General features: G+C 41.2%; 1 protein-coding gene across 1 annotated transcript; it reads left to right on the top strand.

The window, feature by feature from the left end:
* Positions 1 to 1,179: 1,179 nt before the first annotated feature.
* paqr7b (progestin and adipoQ receptor family member VII, b) lies at positions 1,180 to 5,635 on the top strand. The gene is made up of 2 exons (XM_056602144.1): positions 1,180 to 1,327; positions 2,561 to 5,635. The coding sequence occupies exon 2, from the start codon at positions 2,573 to 2,575 to the stop codon at positions 3,629 to 3,631; it is 1,059 nt and encodes a 352-aa protein (XP_056458119.1). The 5' UTR covers positions 1,180 to 1,327; positions 2,561 to 2,572; the 3' UTR covers positions 3,632 to 5,635.
* Positions 5,636 to 22,344: the final 16,709 nt, after the last annotated feature.

The following is a 22,344-nucleotide window of genomic DNA, read 5'->3' as shown; positions in this document are numbered from 1 at the left end:
GAGAAATATTAAATATGTGTTTGATGGGGTTTGAGACTATGTGTTAAGATAAGATTCTTTAAAATTCGATCAGAACAACAGTTGGAAGTGGCGATTGTCCGCTCTAAAAGATCAGCCGGGGCACGAATAATGACAAACCCAGTTTATTTTCAATCACAGGGAAAGGTCAGCGTTCCCTTATACCCTTTTAGGGTCCACGTGGGTCAACTGCAAACGAAGATTTTGACTCTAATCATTAAAAAATATTCCAATCCTTGCTGAACCCGCTATAGGGAGTTGAGGACACAATGCCAAGGAATGTGTGCGGTGTCAGAGCACATAGCGGCCAGTGTGTTTGAGTTATTTGTCAGTGTTGCAGCGTTGCACAGAAACCTCTTTGTTAGTTGTTTATTGTGAGCTGTGTTGAAAAGATGAAGCGTGTTTAACCTGTTGCGTGTCTTATGTATTTATCCCTTTATTTGTTTATGTCTTTAGACATTCAGCAGTAGGCACAGGCCTGTACAGGTTGAGGTCCTTAAACCCTAATATTGGTAAGATGAAGAAGCAAGGCAGGACAGCTATTCAAGTTTAGCTGATCCTTCTCTTTTATTTCACATTTTATTTAATTGAATCTTTTATATATAATGACCTATTAGGGTATGAAATGTAATGCAAAACGTATCATGTGAGCAGCATACTGTCCTGTGATGGGGTAGGTATAGGCTAGGCTATATAAGCCCTGCAATCAGAATATGACATAGGTCTATGACGGACATAAACCGTTATGCACTGAACCAGATAGGGCACACACTTGCTTCGTTGTGTTATCAGTGAGTTTATTAATCCACACATCCAATCGAAATCTTCTGTCGGTCTTCATAGACAATTTGTCATCGGGTCCATTGCCAATGTAAGAAACACATAGATGTAAGCCCAGAGAGACGAAAATGTATACTGTACTGCGATGAAGGTTCTTAGTAGTCATTAGCATGTTACTACAACCTTTTATTCAAAAACCTTAATCAACTAAATATATCTTGCTCATAGCCTATGCGTGCCTTACATTCTGATGAGAATGGGGTGCTTGGACATTGGTCAGTTATCGGTCCAGGTCAGAACAAAAAAATACCATACTATTCGCTGATTGGTTCAAATATCTTGCTGTCAAAAAGCTCGGCGTATCCTCGGCTCCTCCTCGGTCTTCCAAGAGCGGATCGCTGCTCCTCACTGAAACAATTGTCCTTTCAACATTTTCTCATACAAACAATGCCATTTATATTTCGAGCGCATTTGGGTTACAATACAAAGGCGCTATTAAAGGCTTTGGATTGATTTGATTTTCAGAAAGGTAAGACGTTATTTTATACAGCATGTTTTTTCAACGGCAACGACAGCGCATGAAACGCGCTCTGATCACATCTGACAGTCCGCTCTGTGCATAGCGATGAGGGACCACCTTGTCAAATATATGCTGTTTTATTATTCGTGTAATACACTGTGCGAGCGCTATCATTTCCATTCCTTATCCCATTCGTTTCCCGTTCAACGGGCATTGGGCCTAAATACGCTATTTAATCTAGTCTGTAATAACCTACGAAAATATGGAACATATAGATAGCATTATGTAGCTTAAGTGCTTTCGATTTCAATATAATTTGACTTGTATAGAAACAACCTCCCTGGCTATGGGCGAGCATGTCCATCTCTAAATATTTGAAAGGCATGCGGGCCGGAGGAGGAAGCGAAGGGTGGGGACATGTTGGATGGGTTCTGTTACGCAATCACTGCCCCCCATGCATCGGTCCACGCCTATCCTCGTTTGGTCACCGCGGGTTCTTCAGGAAACATCCTGTATTCTGCTTTCCCTGACGTCCACTTGGCTACTCAGAGCTCCGAGCTCCAGGCCTGCTACATGTTTATCGAAAGATGCAGAGGGCAGGGCACTCGATTCGTCCACACTACATTTTTTTCTTCCAGTTAGCCACTGTGGTTTTGCGCTAGGCCTACTCATTCTAGATGTGTTGGTGATTAGTGTTTAAATGTTTGTATGTAGTAAATGTTTGTATGACATTTACGATATTTTATATATAATATGATCAAACGAAAAAAAACATAAATTTAGAGGTACTGGTTCATTAAATGCGATGAAAATTTCTAGGCAAACTAGGCAAAAAACATATATTAAATATATTTAAAAAAGGGATACAGACCACAAGAAGAATCACAAATCAGGGTTTAGAATGGTACAACATCCATGGCTTTTAAAATGGCACCTGTCAGATTATCTTATTTATTCCCTAGCCACACAGGGAAAGCCACATACCTATTAAATATATACCTAGGGACATATTCTCACTATTTTTATAAACATTGGAATAAACAAATATTCAATTGGAAGACCATAAAAACACACACACACACACACACACACACACACACACACACACACACACACACACACACACACACACACACACACACACACACACACACACTCACAATAGGTCAAGGCCCCCCGCAGACAGGTGACTATGTTGCCTGTCATCACTTCACCATCTCCTCACGTCTCTCTTGCCCCCAGCCCTAGATTGACATGGCGACGGTGGTGATGGAGCAGATCGGTCGCCTGTTCATCAACGCCCAGCAGCTGAGGCAGATCCCCCAGCTGCTGGAGTCGGCCTTCCCCACCCTGCCGTGCACCGTCAAGGCCTCCGACGTGCCCTGGGTGTTCAGGGAGCCCCACATCCTCCACGGCTACCGGCAGCCCGACCAGAGCTGGCGTTACTACTTCCTCACGCTGTTCCAGCGGCACAACGAGGCCCTCAACGTGTGGACCCACCTGCTGGCCGCCCTGATCATCCTGGTCAAGTGGCAGGAGCTGTCGGAGACGGTGGACTTCCTGCGCGACGCCCACGCTCAGCCCCTCTTCATCGTCCTGCTGGCCGCCTTCACCTACCTCACCTGCAGCGCACTCGCCCACCTGCTCTCCGCCAAGTCCGAGCTCTCCCACTACACCTTCTACTTCCTGGACTACGTGGGCGTGGCCGTGTACCAGTACGGCAGCGCCCTGGCCCACTTCTACTATGCCATCGAGAGGGACTGGCACAGCCGGGTGCGCGGCTTCTTCCTCCCCGCCGCAGCCTTCTTCGCCTGGCTCTCCTGCCTGGGCTGTTGCTACGGGAAGTACTCCAGCCCCGGCATGCCCAAGTTCGCCCACAAGCTATTCCAGGTGGTGCCCTCGGGCCTGGCCTACTGCCTGGACATCAGCCCCGTGCTCCACCGCATCTACAGCTGCTACCAGACGGGCTGCAGCGACCCGGCCGTGGCGTACCACCGCTACCAGGTGGTGTTCTTCCTGGTCAGCGCCTACTTCTTCTCCTACCCGCACCCGGAGCGGTGGTTCCCGGGCAAGTGCGACTTCTTCGGCCAGGGCCATCAGATCTTCCACGTGTTCCTGGTGCTGTGCACGCTGGTGCAGATCGAGGCGCTGCGCATAGACTTCATCGAGCGGAGACCCCTCTACGAGAGTCTCCACGGCGACCTGGCACACGACGCGGTGGCGCTCTTCATCTTCACAGCCTGCTGCAGCGCGCTCACCGCCTTCATCGTGCGGAAGCGCGTGCGTTCGTGCCTCCACGAGAAGGGAGAGTAGTGGAGGAAACACGTCTTATATATATACATAGAAAATATATATTTTACAGCCAAGAGACATTGGGGTGAAGGCATACATGTCCACATTGCGTAACTGTGTTGGTTTTTGGAGGTGACCCCTACTACTGTGGCTTGGCCAGAAGACAGTGACAGTGCATAAAGATATTACCTGTGTCCTTGTGACCTACTTTACAGTGGGAATAGTCTTTAGAAGTACAGCCTTTAAACACTACAACAAATAAGAACATGTCTTTGCACTTCAAACATTGGAATAATAGTGGTTTTGACTAAGAACTAAAATGTATGATACAAAGATTATGTCCACGACCGTTCACATCCCCAAAAATGAATGATCTTGAATGTTTCAAATGCCCCTCACCTCAGCTTTCGCCAACATGCAACAATTTATTTCAGCTTTTTTTTTTTACCAAACCCAAAGTTAAGGTATGATGAAGTGAATTAATTATGCAGTGATTAAGCATTTCCTGATTATTTGCAGAATTTTCTTGACAAAATTTGACAGCATTACCTTTAATAAAACTTTAGCGGCTATGAATATGTTACTCAATCTGAACTAATCAAATTTGTAAAATGTTAAGATTATGGTTCTACAATGAGCATCTCACTTCGCAGGGGATGTGTTGTTCTCATCGTGGTCAACGGAGAGGACAACTTGTTAACTAGTTAATACCTGAGGGTGTTTAAACTCTACCAACATACTAATGGTTTGAATGTTTCCGGGGATACTGGGGTAGTGAGTTGGTTAACCAAACCCTGCAACTCCAGTCCAAAATAACCATTGTTCTATGTGGTGGTGAAGTGGCAAACAGTGCATTTGTGTTAAGATATGAGGCTGGAACTCAATACTGGTTACTAGGAGACGGGTGTCTTTATGTACCCAATATTACTATATGTCTGTAGCTGTGACTGTACTCTATTTTCTAGTTAAAGGGCTGGAACTCAAGCTATTGCTTTTGTTCACACCCCCTGATGTCAAGGCCTTTGTGCGTATTGTTCCATTGCTTGTTCGGACATGACTCACTCACCTGTCCAGGAACAGTGTTCTCTGCTCTCTGTGTGTTTGTTTGTTTTTTGATGTAAGTATGGGCTTCTGCGCATGTCTTTGCTGTATATATGTAGGTGTGTGTGATTCAGATGTGAATGTCTATGAATGCATTACACTGCACCGGTTTCTCTTAAGTTACAGATAGTACACATCTCTTCCATACTCCTGCAACACCCAGTGGTCCCTACGCTCTGTTGCACTACTCCGTACATAATGCATTTCAAAACATGTATGATCAGACGTAGGTATTTTACTGTGTTACTTCCAAAGTCTGTTTTTGTAATAAGTGCCCATGCAGCCATTTCCAAATGTAACGGTTATGTGAAGGCCTCATTTATTTCTGCTGTTTAAGTCCTTTTCTGTTTTAGATTCATGACTTGTTGTTGGCTCATGCAGAAGAGCCCGATGATGATGTCGCTTACATTTCTGTCTCAGATAAAAGATAAGGGACGGAAGACTAAGCAAGCGCCTGCCATATTTCAAATGACCCATGCCAACCTATGTATGTGCCAATGAATCTGTCAAACCTGCGATGATGGCACTAGTGACAAATCAGAAAACTGTATAACAGGCCTGAAAGATATTTAATGATGTCCCACATAAACAGTATGTTAACAGTACGTTTGATAAATATATGATTGATGAGCTTTAATATAAAAAAATATGAGTCTTCTAACTCTTACTATTTTCCGTTCTAAATACTGACTTGTTCTTCATGCACTGCCTGATTTGAACATAGTTTTTTAACATGGCACTGATGCTACGTAGCTTTGCCCTCAGCCTACACAGGTAGGCCTGCAGGGAATGGAATGTGTGATATTTACTGTACTAATATTATGTGGTATTTAAGTAAATAAAGTGTTACAGTAAATCCAGGATCTCCTGTATGTGCTTTTTCTGGATTGGGTTTTTATTTTATTACAATGACTCACATTCATGTCTTACCGGTTAGCACTTTAGAATAAGGGTACATTCATTAACCATTAATTATCATTAGTTAATTCAGTAATTCAGTAAGTAATTTCATACAGCATTAGCATAGGGGTTATTGTTAGTTTTTTTGTGCTTGTAGTTCAGTTCTTGTTAGTTACAGTCACTCATGTTAGGGTCAATGGGTTAAACAATTTATAAATTAGTGACTTAGTAACTTGTTAACAGGAAGATCATTATCTTAGTCAAAATTAATACCAATGGTAAACATGAAAACCATTAGTAAATTATTACTTGACAATTATTTAACTGTTAGTTCAAGCTTATAATAATGTAATGTTTATGAATGATTATTTAATGGCCCCTTATTGTGATTACAACTTGTCTTAGTTTTGACTAGTTCCTCTTACCAATACAATATATCAAGAAAGATAGAAAGGTATGCTTTATTCAGGCCAGTATTCAGTTTTATAACTATTTATCACAATTACAATATCCCTGCATTCAAATCGGATGAGGCAGCAGACCCCTACCCACTAAAAATCTCCACATCGGCGGAAGTACTGAAAAACCTAGCACGAAAGCGAAATCCTTGCAATGAATAATCGCAGTAACCAAGTTATTGGTGCGGGAAGTGCAGCAAGGCATTAGGTTAAAAAACCAGTGTTAAAACACAGAAGACCTCAGGCTTGTCTGGTCCCACTCTCTATGCCTAATGCCTATGTCAGTGGATCCCAACCTTTGACTTTACGTGTACCACTAAATTGTCATCAGGACCTTTCAAGGACCACCTCATAGGCAAACGGTAAAATATTGATAAATGCACATGCTGTAGCTGAGCAAGGAGTGCAAGCACCCCCTTTACACAGAATTATCATGCAAGAAGACTATGGCCAATGGGAAACAGTGGAAAGAAAAAGGCTGCCTACGCTCCCTGTATGTTCATTAAGCAAACACAAATCCACAAAAAATCAATGTTTTTTATAATAATTAAAAAAAATCTGAGGGAATGCACAAATCAACAGTATTTTTTGAATGATGTCAAGACATAGTACTACATTTACTGAACAATATTAATATATATTTACGTCCAATTACATATATTATTTTTTCACTCACCGTGTATTTCAAGATAAAAGCTGACGTTACGCTTGCAGTTCCCTCGCGGGCCACAGGATGAAAAACACTCATCTAAACACCCATTTATAAAGCCACCACTAGAGGGCACTGCTGTTCTATACAACCGAGTGAAGGATGTAGTCTTTCCATGAGTTTATCCAATATAAAAGCACATCATGTACCTGCGGACTGAAATGTTCTAAGTAATCCATATTCTATATGGGATGAGTTCATTATATTGTACCACACAGACACACACCCACACACTATATTTTTGTGTACCACACACGCACGCACGCACACACACACACACACACACACACACACACACACACACACACACACACACACACACACACACACACACACACACACACACACACACACACACACACACACACACACACACACACACACACACACACACAGTGCGAAAAATATTTTGAGGCGAGTATAAAAGAGTAGAAAATCCATATGCTAGTGAGAACGTTAGTAAAAAAAAAAGAGCCTTATGTTCGCCAAAGATGGAGGAGAGTCATGATATTTAAGGCAGACATTTACCTCCTGATAAATTCACCTTGGCTGTGATTAATTCACTGCATTGTAATCAACACATAGTCTTACAGTGCTAAATCAAACAGCAGAGATACGGACAATCATCACAACACAGAAAGCCGGCTGCTGCCCTCATTCAACTTTCAGCTCCATTCCGTTTCGCGATTCATTTTTATATCGTTGTTTAGCAAATTTATTTCTCTGCCTCGTCTAGCCACCCGCCGCCTCTCAGCATTATTCTTCGTTTTATTTCCCACAAATTGCATCACTAAATCAATGTTGTGTACTTACGCGCGTTTCTTTTGGCGGGAGGTTGCTAATCGTTTCGAGACGCTAACTTGAATATGTGGACGGTCTCCCGAGGTTAATCATTACGAGCTGCTAGCCGTTCCTACGCTAATAGAACATGTTGCCTTCTATCATGTGTTTACTAATTAAAGATAGGACTGGCTCAAGGGATGTCTTTGTCCAAAGTTATTAAATCACCATCTTGCTTTTTGCCAGGTGACTGGCAGCCAAATCCTTTGTGTTTTGCTTCTTCAGTGCAGTTTTTTCCCCCGCACACTGTTATTACTATTAGGCCTACGCCATTTCTTATAAAAGAGGAAGCAATGGAGAGAATCTCTGAGCTATGAGCTTCCAGTCTTTATTAATAACTGAACAAAGCCTTATCAGATGTGAGGATATCATGGGTATATTAAAAATGGAATAACAAAAGTCAAAGCAACATAGAACTAAAGCAGGTAGATTAGTGCATACATAGGACAATTTCTGGAAAGTTCTGGAAAGATTAGACATGAGCTACAGGCTAGTTAAAAGTCTCCAAAGCAATTGCCATTACTCTGTCGGTAGCATAGTGTTTGCAGGTTGTCTTTCTCAAATTGCTACACAGAGATATGCCATAGGCTACTAAAATAATAATTCTCTTTTCCATCGGGTCCCTTTGGATTTCCACAGACGCTGCCTTCTCAGTTGCAGTACTCAACTTCCCAGCTGATTGGACCTATTCATCATGGGCCAGCAGGGAGACTACCTAGAGAGAATAAGGATAACTTTCCTTTTTTATTTAATCTCAAGGTCACATTCTGGCTGATCAAGGTAATAAATATCCTCTGGTTGCCTGTTGCTGTAGGTCTACCATTAGCCCACTGCCAGAATACCCATGCACAAAAGGCAGGTAAACCTGGAGACAGAGTGTTTCTTAAGACTATCGGTCTAAATGCCAGCGTGTCACTGCTCCTGAGACAAGATAGAGAGGGTGAACGCCTCAAGGTTTGAACTGCCAGAGACATGAGCTCAACTAAATGGTAGCATTGAATTCATAATGCATTGACATGTAAATCTATGGCTGTTCGCTTTGTTCCAAACACACCCTTGCATATGAAGGTTTCACATATAGGACCCCAGAGAAGGGCAATCTGGTTAAATCTTTCAAATATACCAATGTGCAAAGAGGTTGAGTGGCGCCCCTCCCATCCACACGATCCTGTGAGCCTTTCAGAAGCCTCCAGATGGCTGTAATTCAGCTGTTTGTAAACGCCTTCCCCTCTCCTTCCTTCCTCATATGGCCATTTCTATATGAATTACCCACCTGCATGGATCTGCTATATATGCCCTCCATACTTTACACTTCATGTTTTTGGTTTACTTTGTCTTTATCTTTATCTATATCTGTATATCTTTATGTATTAAACATAATGCAAATGTTAAACATCACATGTTAATGTCAGAGCGAGACAGAGAGAGAGAATTTAATGGAATGGAAATGAGAGAGAGATACCATATTTGACTATATATAGTATCGCTCTCTCTCACTCTCAATTAAATTATATTCAACCCACGCATAGCAACTAGTTGAAAAGATAACATATTTGACTAAATATTGTATCTCTTCAACTAGTTGCTATGCGTGGGTATGGAAGATATGGTTGCAGGGAAAATAAAGCAGTGGAGTAGCAATGACCGCGAATAAAAACAAAAACACACTTGACACACAGCTCACGTTTTAAAGTAAAACCATCGTCCATTCTCAACATTTTCAGTGCTAATGGGGCTTTTATCTGCTGAAATAATGTATTCCCCTAATGGCCAGGGACTCGAGTCGCACATCAGACAATACTGACCTATTCCCTTCTAAATTGCAAATACGTTTGGCAAAGTTTATTCATATATGAAGAGATGCAGTCGATAAGGCTGCCTGTTTTCAACAAATTAGTTAGCCACTCATTATTTTATCTTTCTATGAAGATAAAACAAAATAGCCTTTTGCCTCAACAAACTGTTTCTCCAGTATTGACATTATTTGTGTACAATCCAAGGGGTTTAATACAAGTTGGGTTGGTCATTTGTAAAGGTTTTCAAGTATTCAAAGGGACGGTCTACAGTCTGCAGCACACATTAGCTAAATCACAAGTTTCAAATGACAAACTGGAGGCGAAATACAAAATCAAAACCACAATTTCAAAATTTTCAACATTCACAAATGAATTGTTCTCATTATTCTTTGTGGACCTGAAAACTAATATGACACGATGTGGTATTTAGCTTAATTTAAGAAAGTTTAGGCCCTCATTTACTATCATCCAATAATAGTCCTATATTCACTATGCATGTGAACTCCTCAAAAGTTTATGCTAATACCTTGCTCAAAGTAACTGAAATATATTTTACATGAGAATCTGTCAATACTTAAAGACAAAAATTAGTAAAAAAAACAGATAACAGGGCACTGATGATCACAACACAGTAATTAATATCGTGTTCATAACTCACTCCTCCGCACCCTCTCACAAGATGCCCCTTTGATGAACAGAAACAGAAACGTAACATGTTGCAACGTTCTCTCACTGCGGTATCTCTCCTCTCGTTGGAGGAGAGCTGGGGCTGTCAGCTCAGGAGATTCTAAACTTAGAAAAAACTTGTGTCTATCACTCTGAAAACACTACATATTATGTGCCGAGTCGATCTTGACAAAATCTAAATGGAAACGTCTCGGGGATAAAACAAAAGGTATGGGGGGAGGCAATCGCAGCTGTCTGGGGTCATACGGCGGGGTGAATCACAAGCCAGGTGATCGATGACACTGCCGCTTGACAGGGCCGGCACAGTAACTAAATCACCAGGAAGAGGAAGGGGGGGGTTAGATAAAAACTCTGGGACCCTGGCGCCCTGTTTCTGATTAGGGAGTTCTTTTACCCAAACTATTGTGAGAAAGTACTTTTAAAACTCGGTAGCGAGGGCTTAGAAAGGTTCTTGAGGAGAAACCGATGAGCTCCAATGTTCTCCCAGATGGCCTGGCTCTACTGTTGCCAGGTAGCGTTACAGATCTGCTTTAGGGCTCTTTAAATAATAGTTCTATACCAAAATATTGGCTGTGGATATCATGCTCTTGATTTTTCCACCCAAATACCAAATAGTTTTTGGATAGCAAAAACCGGACAGTGTAGTCCAGTGGTTAAATCTAGCTTAGGCGTTATTTTCCCAGCATTTTTGTCATATTTGTTAATTACTCTTTACAATACATTTCAGCAATAAATAAATAAAATGCTCTGACAAAATAAATACCCAAATATGTTAAATATAGCTGTCACAGGCCTCTGATAAGCCACCTACCTAGACAGAGTGCTACCTGCGCACACTCCCCTCATTGCACATAAACAGAGTCTTCACCAAGGCCAGGCAGATCTTTTGAAGCTATAGCTAGCGAATGGTGTCTTTTGGGGGAGTGGCTATGGAAGGAGGCCTTGGTTCCTGGATTGGATAGGATATGGGATTTTTTCGATTGGATACTTTCAAAAATCTTTCAAAATCTGGATTACTTTGCCTGGATTCTCCAAAGTTGCCTAACCCAGCTTCTAAGTGTTGAAACTCATCAAAGAGCAAGAACAATTTACATTAATTCCGTAGGGCATTATTATACGTATTAAAATGAATGTATTTTGTAATCTACCTAGCATCGTGCCTATATAGCAAATAGGCACGGTGCTATTACCATCCATCTATATTATCAAAATCTTTCTGAAATCGTAGTTAAAACAAAAAGGTCATTCTTAATTAAATTGTATATTTACATTGAATCTCACCCGTAACCTCAAGATAATGCAGCATTTATGTGCGGTACATAACCACCTTTCAGGGTAATAGCAGTCTGTGCTTCGGTGGATTCTCAAGAGTGCTCTAATCAAGTAGCTTCTATTTGAGGATTTGTTAAGGGTGTTCTGTATAAGGATGCTAAAATCGGGGTTATTCTTGTTATATACTTACTTTAATCTGTTCTTTAGTTTAACAGAGACTTTTATTGAACACATTTGCTCAAAAAACCAACAAATATCAGGGTAAGGGTTACCTAACATGAAAAGTTTCAATGTAGAGTAATAGCGTTCTCTACATCCTACTTTTAAAGATACTCTCTGTGGTTGACATATGTTGCATCAGTTTAATGGCCCTTTATCTCTAACTCTGCTTTTCCATGACATACATCCAAACATTTGCAATCAACCAAAATCTGTCAGTGTGTATGCGTACGTGTGTGTTCATATATTTTCATTAAACACTCTGCAGTCAGGGTCAGACAGAAGTCTTATTGTGGTCTGTATGTGTTTCTACTCCATCGTGTTGAAGACTTTGTTGATTCAAGGTGTAACCCCAAAAGACATTGAAGGGAAAACAGTTGGTCCAATTATATTAGAGCCAACCTGAATGGTGTAAAAGAGAGAACTAAAGAGTGGATGCTGTATTCATTTACTCTGTGTTAATCCAATACTCGCGGCATGATTCCCATTCCCTCATTCAAAGTGTTTAGGTTCTGGGCCTACAATTGGTATTCCTCTACAGCCGCAAGTTTCTCGAGTGAATATTTATAGTAGGGACTGCTACAAAGTGATAAGGAGTAAAGAGTGTGCTTATGATAACACAACAGTATTGAAATGGAATATTTAATTAAGTAGAAGTTTGCTTCTGTGTGACAATAACACATTAGAAAGCATAAAAGGTTTACCTTGAAGCTATATAGCAAGGGTAAAGGACAACTTATTTGAACTTTTTACCATCCTCGAGCTGTGGCCTAATTCTATCGTCAAACAGTTATACTAAAACTGCATGGGAATAGGGGGTGCTTGTATTTTCCCAGTTGCTCCGACAGATCGGCATTTAACTAACAATGGGTAATTGATTGCCTCATAAATAGGCCGTCATATATAAATGACAAGTCCGAAAGGTCCGTACCAATGTGTACCCTCCTCACCACACCTGCTCTTTACCCAAGAGGTTCAAAACATAAAGACGGACCTCATTAAAACTAGGCAAGACTAGAATATTTGAGCAAAGGAAAAAAAGGCCCAGCTCACAACATAGGCCAATCAATAGTTATTTCAAAAGGAGTTGCAGTTTTGTCAAGTGTTGTATTGAATAGCATTTATCTATCCTTTGGGAAATGTTGAATAAATGTCAGCTTTCACGCCTGTATTGCTTACACTCATGAGGTTGTATAATCATTTTTCAGTCTTCACCGAGTGTGACGGAAAGACACAGATGTGTGTTTGGAGAGTGCATGAAGAATCAATACATCATCCTGATAACAAGCCCCCGAGCCCTAATATTTATAACCCAACCAGCATCAGTTAATAGTTTCAGTTATACTGCATTGGCTGAGTGCTAAACGGGAAAATCTATGCAAATACATTCACGCCTCAGTTTGATAACATCTACAGATCAGAGTACAGAGTACATTTTAAGGCTTAAAGTATTTTATTTATTTTGTATTTAGATTATAAGCAAAATAAATGTTAATGCATGGCTTCCAGTCACAATGTTTCAGACCCCATAAAGTATTTGTGTTCTTCCTCTGCATTTTAAAACAAAAGGCACTAAAAAGTGTAAAAAGAGGGGTCATTCCTAAGTACTACCCATCCCATTAGACTGACCACATTTGGTGAGGCGTTACACTATGTGCACTATTGTTAGTGGGTGTGCAGTCAGCGATCAGCTAAAGAGTTCATTTACCAGGGAGAATGTGGACTGTGAGAGTGTATGAGCTTTAAATCTGTTCAGAGGAGACGCTTGGCAGCAAGGCTCTTCACTCTGACAGATGGCTGAAGGGGGCAGGGGAATACGAGAGAGAGAGAAGGAGACAGAGAGGGAGAGAGATCCGGCTTGAGGACCAAAGGATGGGGGAGAGAGATCCTGTTGGAAGGGCGGATGAATAATGAGTAAAAGGAAGGGAGGATTGCAAACGAAAAAAAAAGACTCTAAAGACGGATTGTGAAACTTGTGAAAGTGTCTTGACTTGGGAAAGTATTCTTGGTGGCTTTTAAAAAAGTTATTGTGAACACAAGCTTGGTTTTATTAGGAGGCTCAAATGGGAAAAACACAGCATTCAGATCCCGGTATTTATCTCTGGTACAGAGACCTGAGACAAGAGGAACTTTGTTTGCCTCACATGTCACATCTTGAACCACAGGTCATTCATATTTGCATGCAATTACAAACTGCTTTCACTCAGAATCAAAACATGTCTGCTGGAAACCGTACAAGCCTTATTGACGTCTCCCAGTGAATGCTCCGGGAAGTCCTGGTTTTAACATACAGGCTTTTACCGGCCTAATTAACCCTGATTATGCTCATATTGTGTGCTTGTTAGCATAAATGGCATCGGCAGAGAGGAGCATGCAACTACAAATGTCTGGATAAAAGCTGCTCTGATCGCTGCACGTTGGAGCAAGGTGATGCATAGTCATTAGCATGAAGACCAAAGCGAAAAATGCCAGAGATTTTAAATGCAGAAAGCTTTAAGCTTAAAAAAAACAACACATTTCACTTGCACACATTAATGACTGGCTAGACAGCGCAGCCTAGGGAATAATAAGTCTGATTGGCCGGAGGGTAAGGTTGGGCTGGAACTACCCACTGGTGTTAACTGAAACATACTGGGCCCTATCTTGCATCCGGCGCAATTAACTTAATCACTGGCGCATGTTTCGTTGCTAGTTTGCAACTGGCGCAGAGCGTTCTTTTCCCTCCTGCGCCACGCGTCGGTAAATTAGGGAATGATTTTGCGTGTTCGGCGAAAGGAGGAGGCGTGTTCTGGCGCAAACGTTCCCCGGTGCTATTTCGCAATTTCAGAAACCACTTGCGCCACAAACCAGGAAATACCTGGTTTAAAGTCAGTGGCGCGTTGTTAAGGGCGCATGCATAATGTTGCTTGTGAAGCATGTGCAATGTGCATACACTTTGCTTCTCTCATCCACCTAGCCACACATTCTTGGTAAATTATTTGGGAAAGACATATTTTCTTGACACAGACATCGTGTACATGCCCATAACTTTTAGGATTGATCAGTATTTGATCGTGAGAAAACATTGTTTTACCGTGAGTGAGTGTTAAAAAGAATGAATGAAGTGTGTGTATGTGTAATATAATTAATGAATGCGGGCGCGCATGTGTGCGTCCATCTGTTAAAACACACGCAAACTAAACACGTAACGCATAATACAGTCCATGGCAATGTAGGATATTAACGCATGCATATTAGGAAGACAAGTCGATAACGATAATGCATACAATACTGATAAGAAACAATGTTTATAATGTATTGCGTATATCATTAAATAGAACCACAGTTACCACATATCATATGTGTGTTAAGTTTTCTTTGCCGAAAGTTATTTTAGGACTCAGTATTTCTGAAGTTGTGGAAGAAAACCTTATTCCATGTGTGAATTAGGCCATATTATTTGGACATAAACTGAGCCATTTGAAGTTTGAAATTCATGTGCATCCGTCTAATCGGAGACTGCAGACGCGCTGTCAAAATATCAACTCGTCAGATTCAAATGCGCATATTGCTCTTAAAGGGTATGGGAGCTGGCACTCTCATTGGTTTATTGCACGTTACGCCCAAACCACACCTACGAATAATTAGTCTACTTCAGACCAACCCTTTTTAGATTTGCGTCGGGCGCAAGAGTAATTTTTGCGCCGGTAAAATAGGAACATCGCCATAGAACCGCCCACAAAGCTACTTGCGCATGGCGCTTCAAACTTGCGTTTCAGACCGTTTAAATAGGGCCCACTAACTTTTTAGTCTGGTTGGAGCACTGTGGATTCCCTCAGTGATTTGTTAATTTGGTGAGGAAATCTTGGCATTGGTCCAGGTGAACCTTGAGCCGTGCCTCATTAGTTTACTGGTTCATCTGTTTATTTTCTATCTTTTAACAGTTATCGCCATCTGTTGCTTTTTCAAGTCCCAGCGACTCACCTAATCCTCACAACCCGACTCTCAAGCCTTCTCTGCGGCGGCCAGTAGTCCACTCATCCTCGCTTCTCCCCAGGGATGTTGTCCCCCTCAAACTATCGGGACGCTTTACAGGAATACAGATTATGTCACACAAACATTTCACTGCACAACCTGTATGAGTATGTGACAAATAAAAACCTTTAAATCTTGAATCTTTGAAATACAAATACTCTCTCTCCCTCTTTCCCTCGCATTCCCTCACTCTGTCTGTCGCTCTTTCTTTCTCTTACTCTTTCCCTCACTCATCTCTCCCTATCTCACTCTTTTCTATTGCACCCATGCCCTCTCTGGCTCTCCCTCTCTCACTCCCTCTCCATCCCTCTCCCTCTCCTCTCCTTCTCGCTTTCTTTCTCTCTGTACTTCCTTCCTCACAATGCCACCTCATATTTTGGACAACATAGTAGGCTATCTGATTCTTCTTTCTCTGTTCTGCAAACCGTTTTTTTCCCCTTTAACTCTCTGCAGAGTTTGTTTTAGTGAGCGATGTTTCGCTGACTTCTTCTGTCATGTTCCGTACGTGTTCAGTATCTTCAGAGGGCGCTAAATGAGACATGAAACAGAGAGCACCACTTTGAATATGGATGAGCAGAAATATCCTTGGGGGGTTTTCCTCAATCCAATGAGGTGCGGCTGTATTAAAAACGACATGAAATAAAGTTATTGAAATTAAAGGACTGCCAGGGTGATAATTGTGTTTAATAATTGAGAACAATTAATCCAGAGTTATTATTTTAACATTGATCATTTATTAGTTATAACATGGTATAAAACATAATCCAATTTAACTGCATTGAGCATTATTAATATAATATATATGTAAAAAATTTAATATTTATGCTTTTATTGTAATATTTGCTTAATACATGCTCTACAAGTATGCATTAGAGAGCTGCTTCATTCACAGAGTGAGGTCGTGTATTATTTATAGAGCTGTTCCCCTCGTCTCTTCAGTAACCTTTTGGTAGAAGAGATCCTGCTTCATCTTTTACCATACACATGGTTAGAACATGTTTCATCTTTTTCAGTGTGCAAGCAGAGCTTATTTTCTCTTTTGTAGGGCTGTTTGCGTCCAAGTCCAGCCATTATAGTTAATGAGTGTGTATGACAGGAGGAGGTTTTGAGCAGTTTGCCGTCTGTGTGGATTAATTACGTGGGAAAGAAAACTACCTGCGAAGCTCACTCCACCTCAACCTCTACTTCCTTAACCTCTGCTTCCTTAACCTCTGCTTCCTTAGCCTCTGCTTCCTAATGGGCTGTGTCTGCAGCCAGAGGTATCTCTGGGCACAGCTTAAAGGGAAATTATTGCACTAGTTGGCATAGCTAATGAAATAGGGTGCGTAAAAAAAAAGAAGTAGTGAAAGTAATGATTATGTCTATGGATTTAAAAGACTTCTGCAATTCTGTTAGATCCTGTTAGAGCGTGATAGCTTAGGCCCGGGCCAGAGGATCAGTGCACCATTATGGACAGTGTTTGTAATAGACTCTGATGGCTTCACTCAAACCTGAAGTAATAAATATTTCCCTCCAGTTCAGCTGAGGAGATCCACTCCAAAGGAGTTTTTAAAAAAGCTGAGTGAAAATCTCAGCAGAGATTGCCTCACGTTATTATTAATAGCTTATCACATCGATCATAGAAAAGCCTAAACTGAATCTATCAGTTATTAGATAAAAAGTAAGTCATCATTGGTAGTTATGGTCAGACAACCTTTCTCTTTTCCAGCATTAATAAAGCGAAGAGGAAACGTTATGTATAATGTATCATGGTGAAAGCCCTGTGCCATATCATATTCAGACATTGTTTCACTCTTTGCAGATAATTCTTTATTATATTTTTTCCAACAGTAACGCAACAGCAGTGCTGCATAAAGGAGGGCGTTATCTACATTTAGATATTAATAAATTCTAATAAATATATTAATACAGACCCAGTATGTATCTGCTTGGAACATATTCCGCTCCTGCTCTCTTGTCATGAAGAATGGGGCCGAATCCCATATTCCCTAAAGAGAGTGTGTGTGTGTGTGTGGGGGGGGGGTTATCAATTCAGAATTATTTTTTAAAGGAACACTGCATCATTTGAATTGAGGCAACATTGTTCTGCCTGCTGAAACCCCAAATAACACAATTAAAGCCTCCTTTGGTCCGCCTTTTCCATGCAGGTACTCTAGCCTCCCCTTCGGTGCGGCACACTTCCATTGTGGTCTGATACTTGATATAGAAAAAAGGTTTATTTCAATGTATAACACAAGATGTATATTACTGATCTCAGACTGGAAATCTGGAAATAACCAGGCCTAAAAAAAAAGGCCTGGTTATTTCCGGTTTCCGACCGACCCTGTCAATTTATGTGCGACCCAAATTATTTTATGAGCTTTAAAAAAAAAAAAAAAAAAACGTTTTATTTTTATTTTTATGGTAACCATAATCACTTCTTGGTACAGCACCTCTTCATTCTGTAGAAGGATGAGCGAACTTTCTCGTTTTTAAATAAAAACAACCTACCTATCATTCGCTGCCGCTGGAAAAAATAAAATAAAAAAATAAAATATATTCCCTACCTACCCATGACCTCAACTGACAACCAACAGGGACCAAACTTTTTTTTTTTTAGGCCCCATAACATTGAAGAGATGTTTTTCAAAGACTCCTGCAACTCAAACTGTTCTGCATTAGTGATGGGAATTTCGATTCACTTAGAAGATTCATAGTCATTTGAGTGAATCACTAAAAAGATCCAAATCTTTTGAGTCCTTTGAATCTGAATCAGTTGAAATTTTGTCGCTGAATGAGCCCAGCAGCCCACTCCCTAGTGCCCAATGCGCACGCTCACAGCAAACCACTGTAATGCAGTTTTGAGGATATCCAGGGGAAATACGCGAACATATTTGAATATTAAAAAGGATGCATTGCAAACATCGGAGATGTCGCCAACGTGACTGCTATCTGAATTAGGAAAAAAACGTATGGATTAATTTTTTTTCTCTTCGAAGCTCGTCAAACACAGAAATATTCTGAGAGTTCACATAGTCAGCAAACAACTTTATTTTTAATAAGCTACTTTCATTTTAGAATACAATCTCTCGTAAAATAATGCCTTTGTAACAAAAGAGTTTAACGATTTACATTCAGTACGAGCCCGACCCATTTAGTATGAGTCCGTTGAGTTGGTCTTTCACTCAACAGGATATGAGTCCGACCCATTCAATATGAGTAATTTGAGTTAGTCTTTCACTCAACCGGATACGAGTCCGACCCATTTCAACTGAGTCCTTTGAGTTAGTCTTTCACCCAGCCGGATACGAGTCAGACCCATTTCATCTGAATCCTTTGAGTTAGTCTTTCACTCAACCGGATACGAATCCGACCCATGAATTCGCTCAGTCTATGGATCTGGATCTGTGTACAGCTCTGTCTACAGGAAGTTCTTATTCAACCACGCAGCTGGCAGCTCCGGGTCCGTATGCTTAATCTAAGTTACTATGCAGATGAAAAACGGATGTGTTAATGTTGTTATAGACCTACAGTTTGATGACATTCGTGCATTGTTTTAATAATGTCGTCCGTAGCAGCCAGAACCGAAAGATTTGGGTTAATTGAGACCACGGACTCGTGACTCATGGGTGAATGTAAGGATTCGGATCTTTGAATCCGATTGACTCAGATTCAACCACCACTATTCTGCATGAGCGTCAAAGGTATCAGAGGTATTTTATGAGACTGGTCTGCAGTCTTGGTGGAGACAGCTCTGGTAACATCCCAGAATCAGAGGCCAAGCCTGGTGCTTTATGACCATCCGTTCGGGGTAAGATCTCATTAACCTGTAGGCCAGGCCCTTCACCCTAGGTTTTATGTGCTGCGTTTTCCCTTTTTCAACTAGACTACACAAGATTACCTTTGAATTGTTTTGGATTTGTGTGTGGTTAATGTTTCCTGTATATCTTTATTACCGGCGTCTATTGGATTTGTGAAATGAAATATATAGTGCTGCTTCGGCTAAATGTCTCCCTACTCCTCTGGCTGACCTCTATTACGTCTCTGTGTTCCACAAGACAATAACATGACGAGGGACACGAGTAATAGTTTTTGTCCAAACAGGAGTGACCTGTATAAATCTCTGGAAATGGGGGGGAAGGACAATGGAAACATGTCGGTGTGAGAACATACAGGGCACTTTGTGACCGACTTATTGACTCTGTTGCCTCCTCCATAACGTGCCAGTCATGCTATCACCAGCAAGATAGCAACAACGAGATACCTCCGGTTAAGATTTACAGCAAGGTTGTTAAACAAGAATAATTCCGTCCATTTAAAATGTCCAGGCGAGCGGAGCTCCTTTTTATAGTTTATGATGATTACATTTTAAGCTATATAAAAATATGGGTTACCACATTTTGATACCTCATCAGAGCTTTCCAGTGTTTTAATCCACCGTCTTTTTATATTCTCTTCAGCCCCTGTGACAAAATGCCATTAAAAAGTTTGATAAATGCTGCGGTGGCAGGTGGCAGGTCGAGACAAATCACCCAAACACCGTCTCACAGCGGAGGAAGCTAGTGCCACCGAGTGAAGTGCAGAGAGAGAGACGGCACACGACGGAGACAGTTGAGCAGCCGTCGAGGCAGAGAGTGATGAGGAGAGCATGAGAATAGTGAAGAAGTCCCGTCGTGAGGTAGATTCAAGAGAAAGACAGATCGTTCTGAAGTTGGGAGAGAAAAACAGGAACCATGTTTAAAATCACCATCTGGTGTCAGATAGACGCTGCTCTGCCGTGCTGCAGTCTCAGCACTTTTTTCTATTTGAGGGGAAGACAAAAAAAATGCCCCTGAGAACAAGAAACACCACCCCGCCCGTCCTACCCCCAGATAAAAAGAGGGCGGTAGGAGGAGAATGTAGGACACCTTAGCCAGATGTAGCGAGTAATTAATTACAGCCCATCCACACTTCATTATAGTTCAACATGCGACCACTTTATCCCTTTATTGTAAAAGAGTCATGGATGGTGATTAATCGCACAGACCGCTTCCTGACGCCTACCTCGTGTTTTGACCTCCCGGTTCGGAGGATGCCATGAGAAATGCACACTCATGCAATGCTGATGCTTATTTCCCTGGAGGCGTATAAGCATAACTTTGACCTAAATGGAAGAACAAACTATGAAAATAAGGCATACTGTATATATGTATCCAAGTAGGTGATACTGAACAAATGAATACGCATGACAGATCTCTGTGGTGTGTGTGAGTTTAGAGGCGTAGTGTTGTTCTCGGTGCGTCCATGACAGAAATTTCGTCTCTCTAGTCTCTTTTATTGCCTCATGAATCCTTGCGTGGGCAAGGAGTTTTTTTACTGACATGTACTTTACCCCAAGACTCATTGTCTTATGTGTTTGGAAAGGTTATTCCTTTTTTTAAATAAGCCAAAGAAAAAAAGCGAGAAAAGACACAAAAAGAGATGAGGAAAGGCAAAGCAAGGTCTCTCCAGTTTCCAGACAATGGATGGACTTTTATTACTTTACTCTCCACATTGTGGTGACCTTGCTCTCAGGTGTGTTTAAGAAATCAATATACTATAAAGGCTGATGATGGACCTATCAGGTTGAAGAGTGGAACAGGATATTATATTTGATGATTAGTTCTTGTATATAGAAAATTTGAATCTTTAAACAGGAGACCATTGGCACTGGCACTGGCCTTGATGCGATAGGTAGAGTGCAGTTGAAGGTATTTTTCGTGTTGGTACACCCTTCATCTTGTCAGATCAATAACTGTTGAAGGCTGCATTACGTCTGCTAAGGATAACCGGCAGGTGCCACCCAGTTCAAACAGGATACTGAATAAAAATAAAAAACGATTTTAGTGCAACATTCTCTGTATATTATAGCTACTCGTTATAGTTCAGTTATTTTTGCGGAACACTAATTCAATAGGTTTACCTTAGAATCACATCATAAGGAAACATTGAAATTTCTTCAGGGGAACAAACCAACAAACAAGAGAGGATGTAATGCCCAGCGCTCCACGCTTGGAGGTGTTTCCTGACGGCCGCGCCAAGCAACAGATGCTGGGTGTTGGGGTTCACTTTACCCACCAGATGGCTTCGGCTTCAGCGAGTCCTTCGAGGGACATTTAAAACGCAACCTCTACCTGCACCCCCCCCACCTGCCGTTCCCAAATTAGATCAATCATGATAGCTTTCTGTAGGGGGATGGGGTTGTCAATTAGTTGTGTTAAACAGAAAATATGCTCATCAGTACATTCCCATATGGGCTGGGTTGTGTTAAACCCAATATAGGAACCGTATTGAAAATAATGTGTTCATCAGATGATAGTGGGGACCATGGTCATGTACGGATGTAAGGATCTTTTACATTTTTTATATGATGTTAGTAGTTTATTTTAAAGTATACTATTTAGTATTTACCCTTGGGGTTAAATAAAGTATATCTATATATCTATCTCTACATGACTTGCTTTTTACTAGCGGTCTTACATAAAGCTAAACATATATTTTCTGTCTAAACGGCTGTGACCCTCGACTCAATGGTAACAATCAGTACAAGGTTTGTCACAAACTCGCGCATTCATCGCATCAAGCACCCACACATAGCACGACAACAAACACAAGACCTTAGGATGAAAATATTTTTTTTTATCCTAGATTGCAGCCAATCTGCGCCAGAACGCTCACCACACACCAGCTTGAGGTGGAGGGTGAGGGAATTAATGAGTCAGCCAATTGTACAGGAGGATT

The sequence above is a fragment of the Gadus chalcogrammus genome, chromosome 11 (assembly GCF_026213295.1).
Source record: "Gadus chalcogrammus isolate NIFS_2021 chromosome 11, NIFS_Gcha_1.0, whole genome shotgun sequence".
NCBI classification, from domain to species: Eukaryota; Metazoa; Chordata; class Actinopteri; order Gadiformes; family Gadidae; genus Gadus; species Gadus chalcogrammus.
This window is presented reverse-complemented; position numbering and strand designations above follow the sequence as displayed.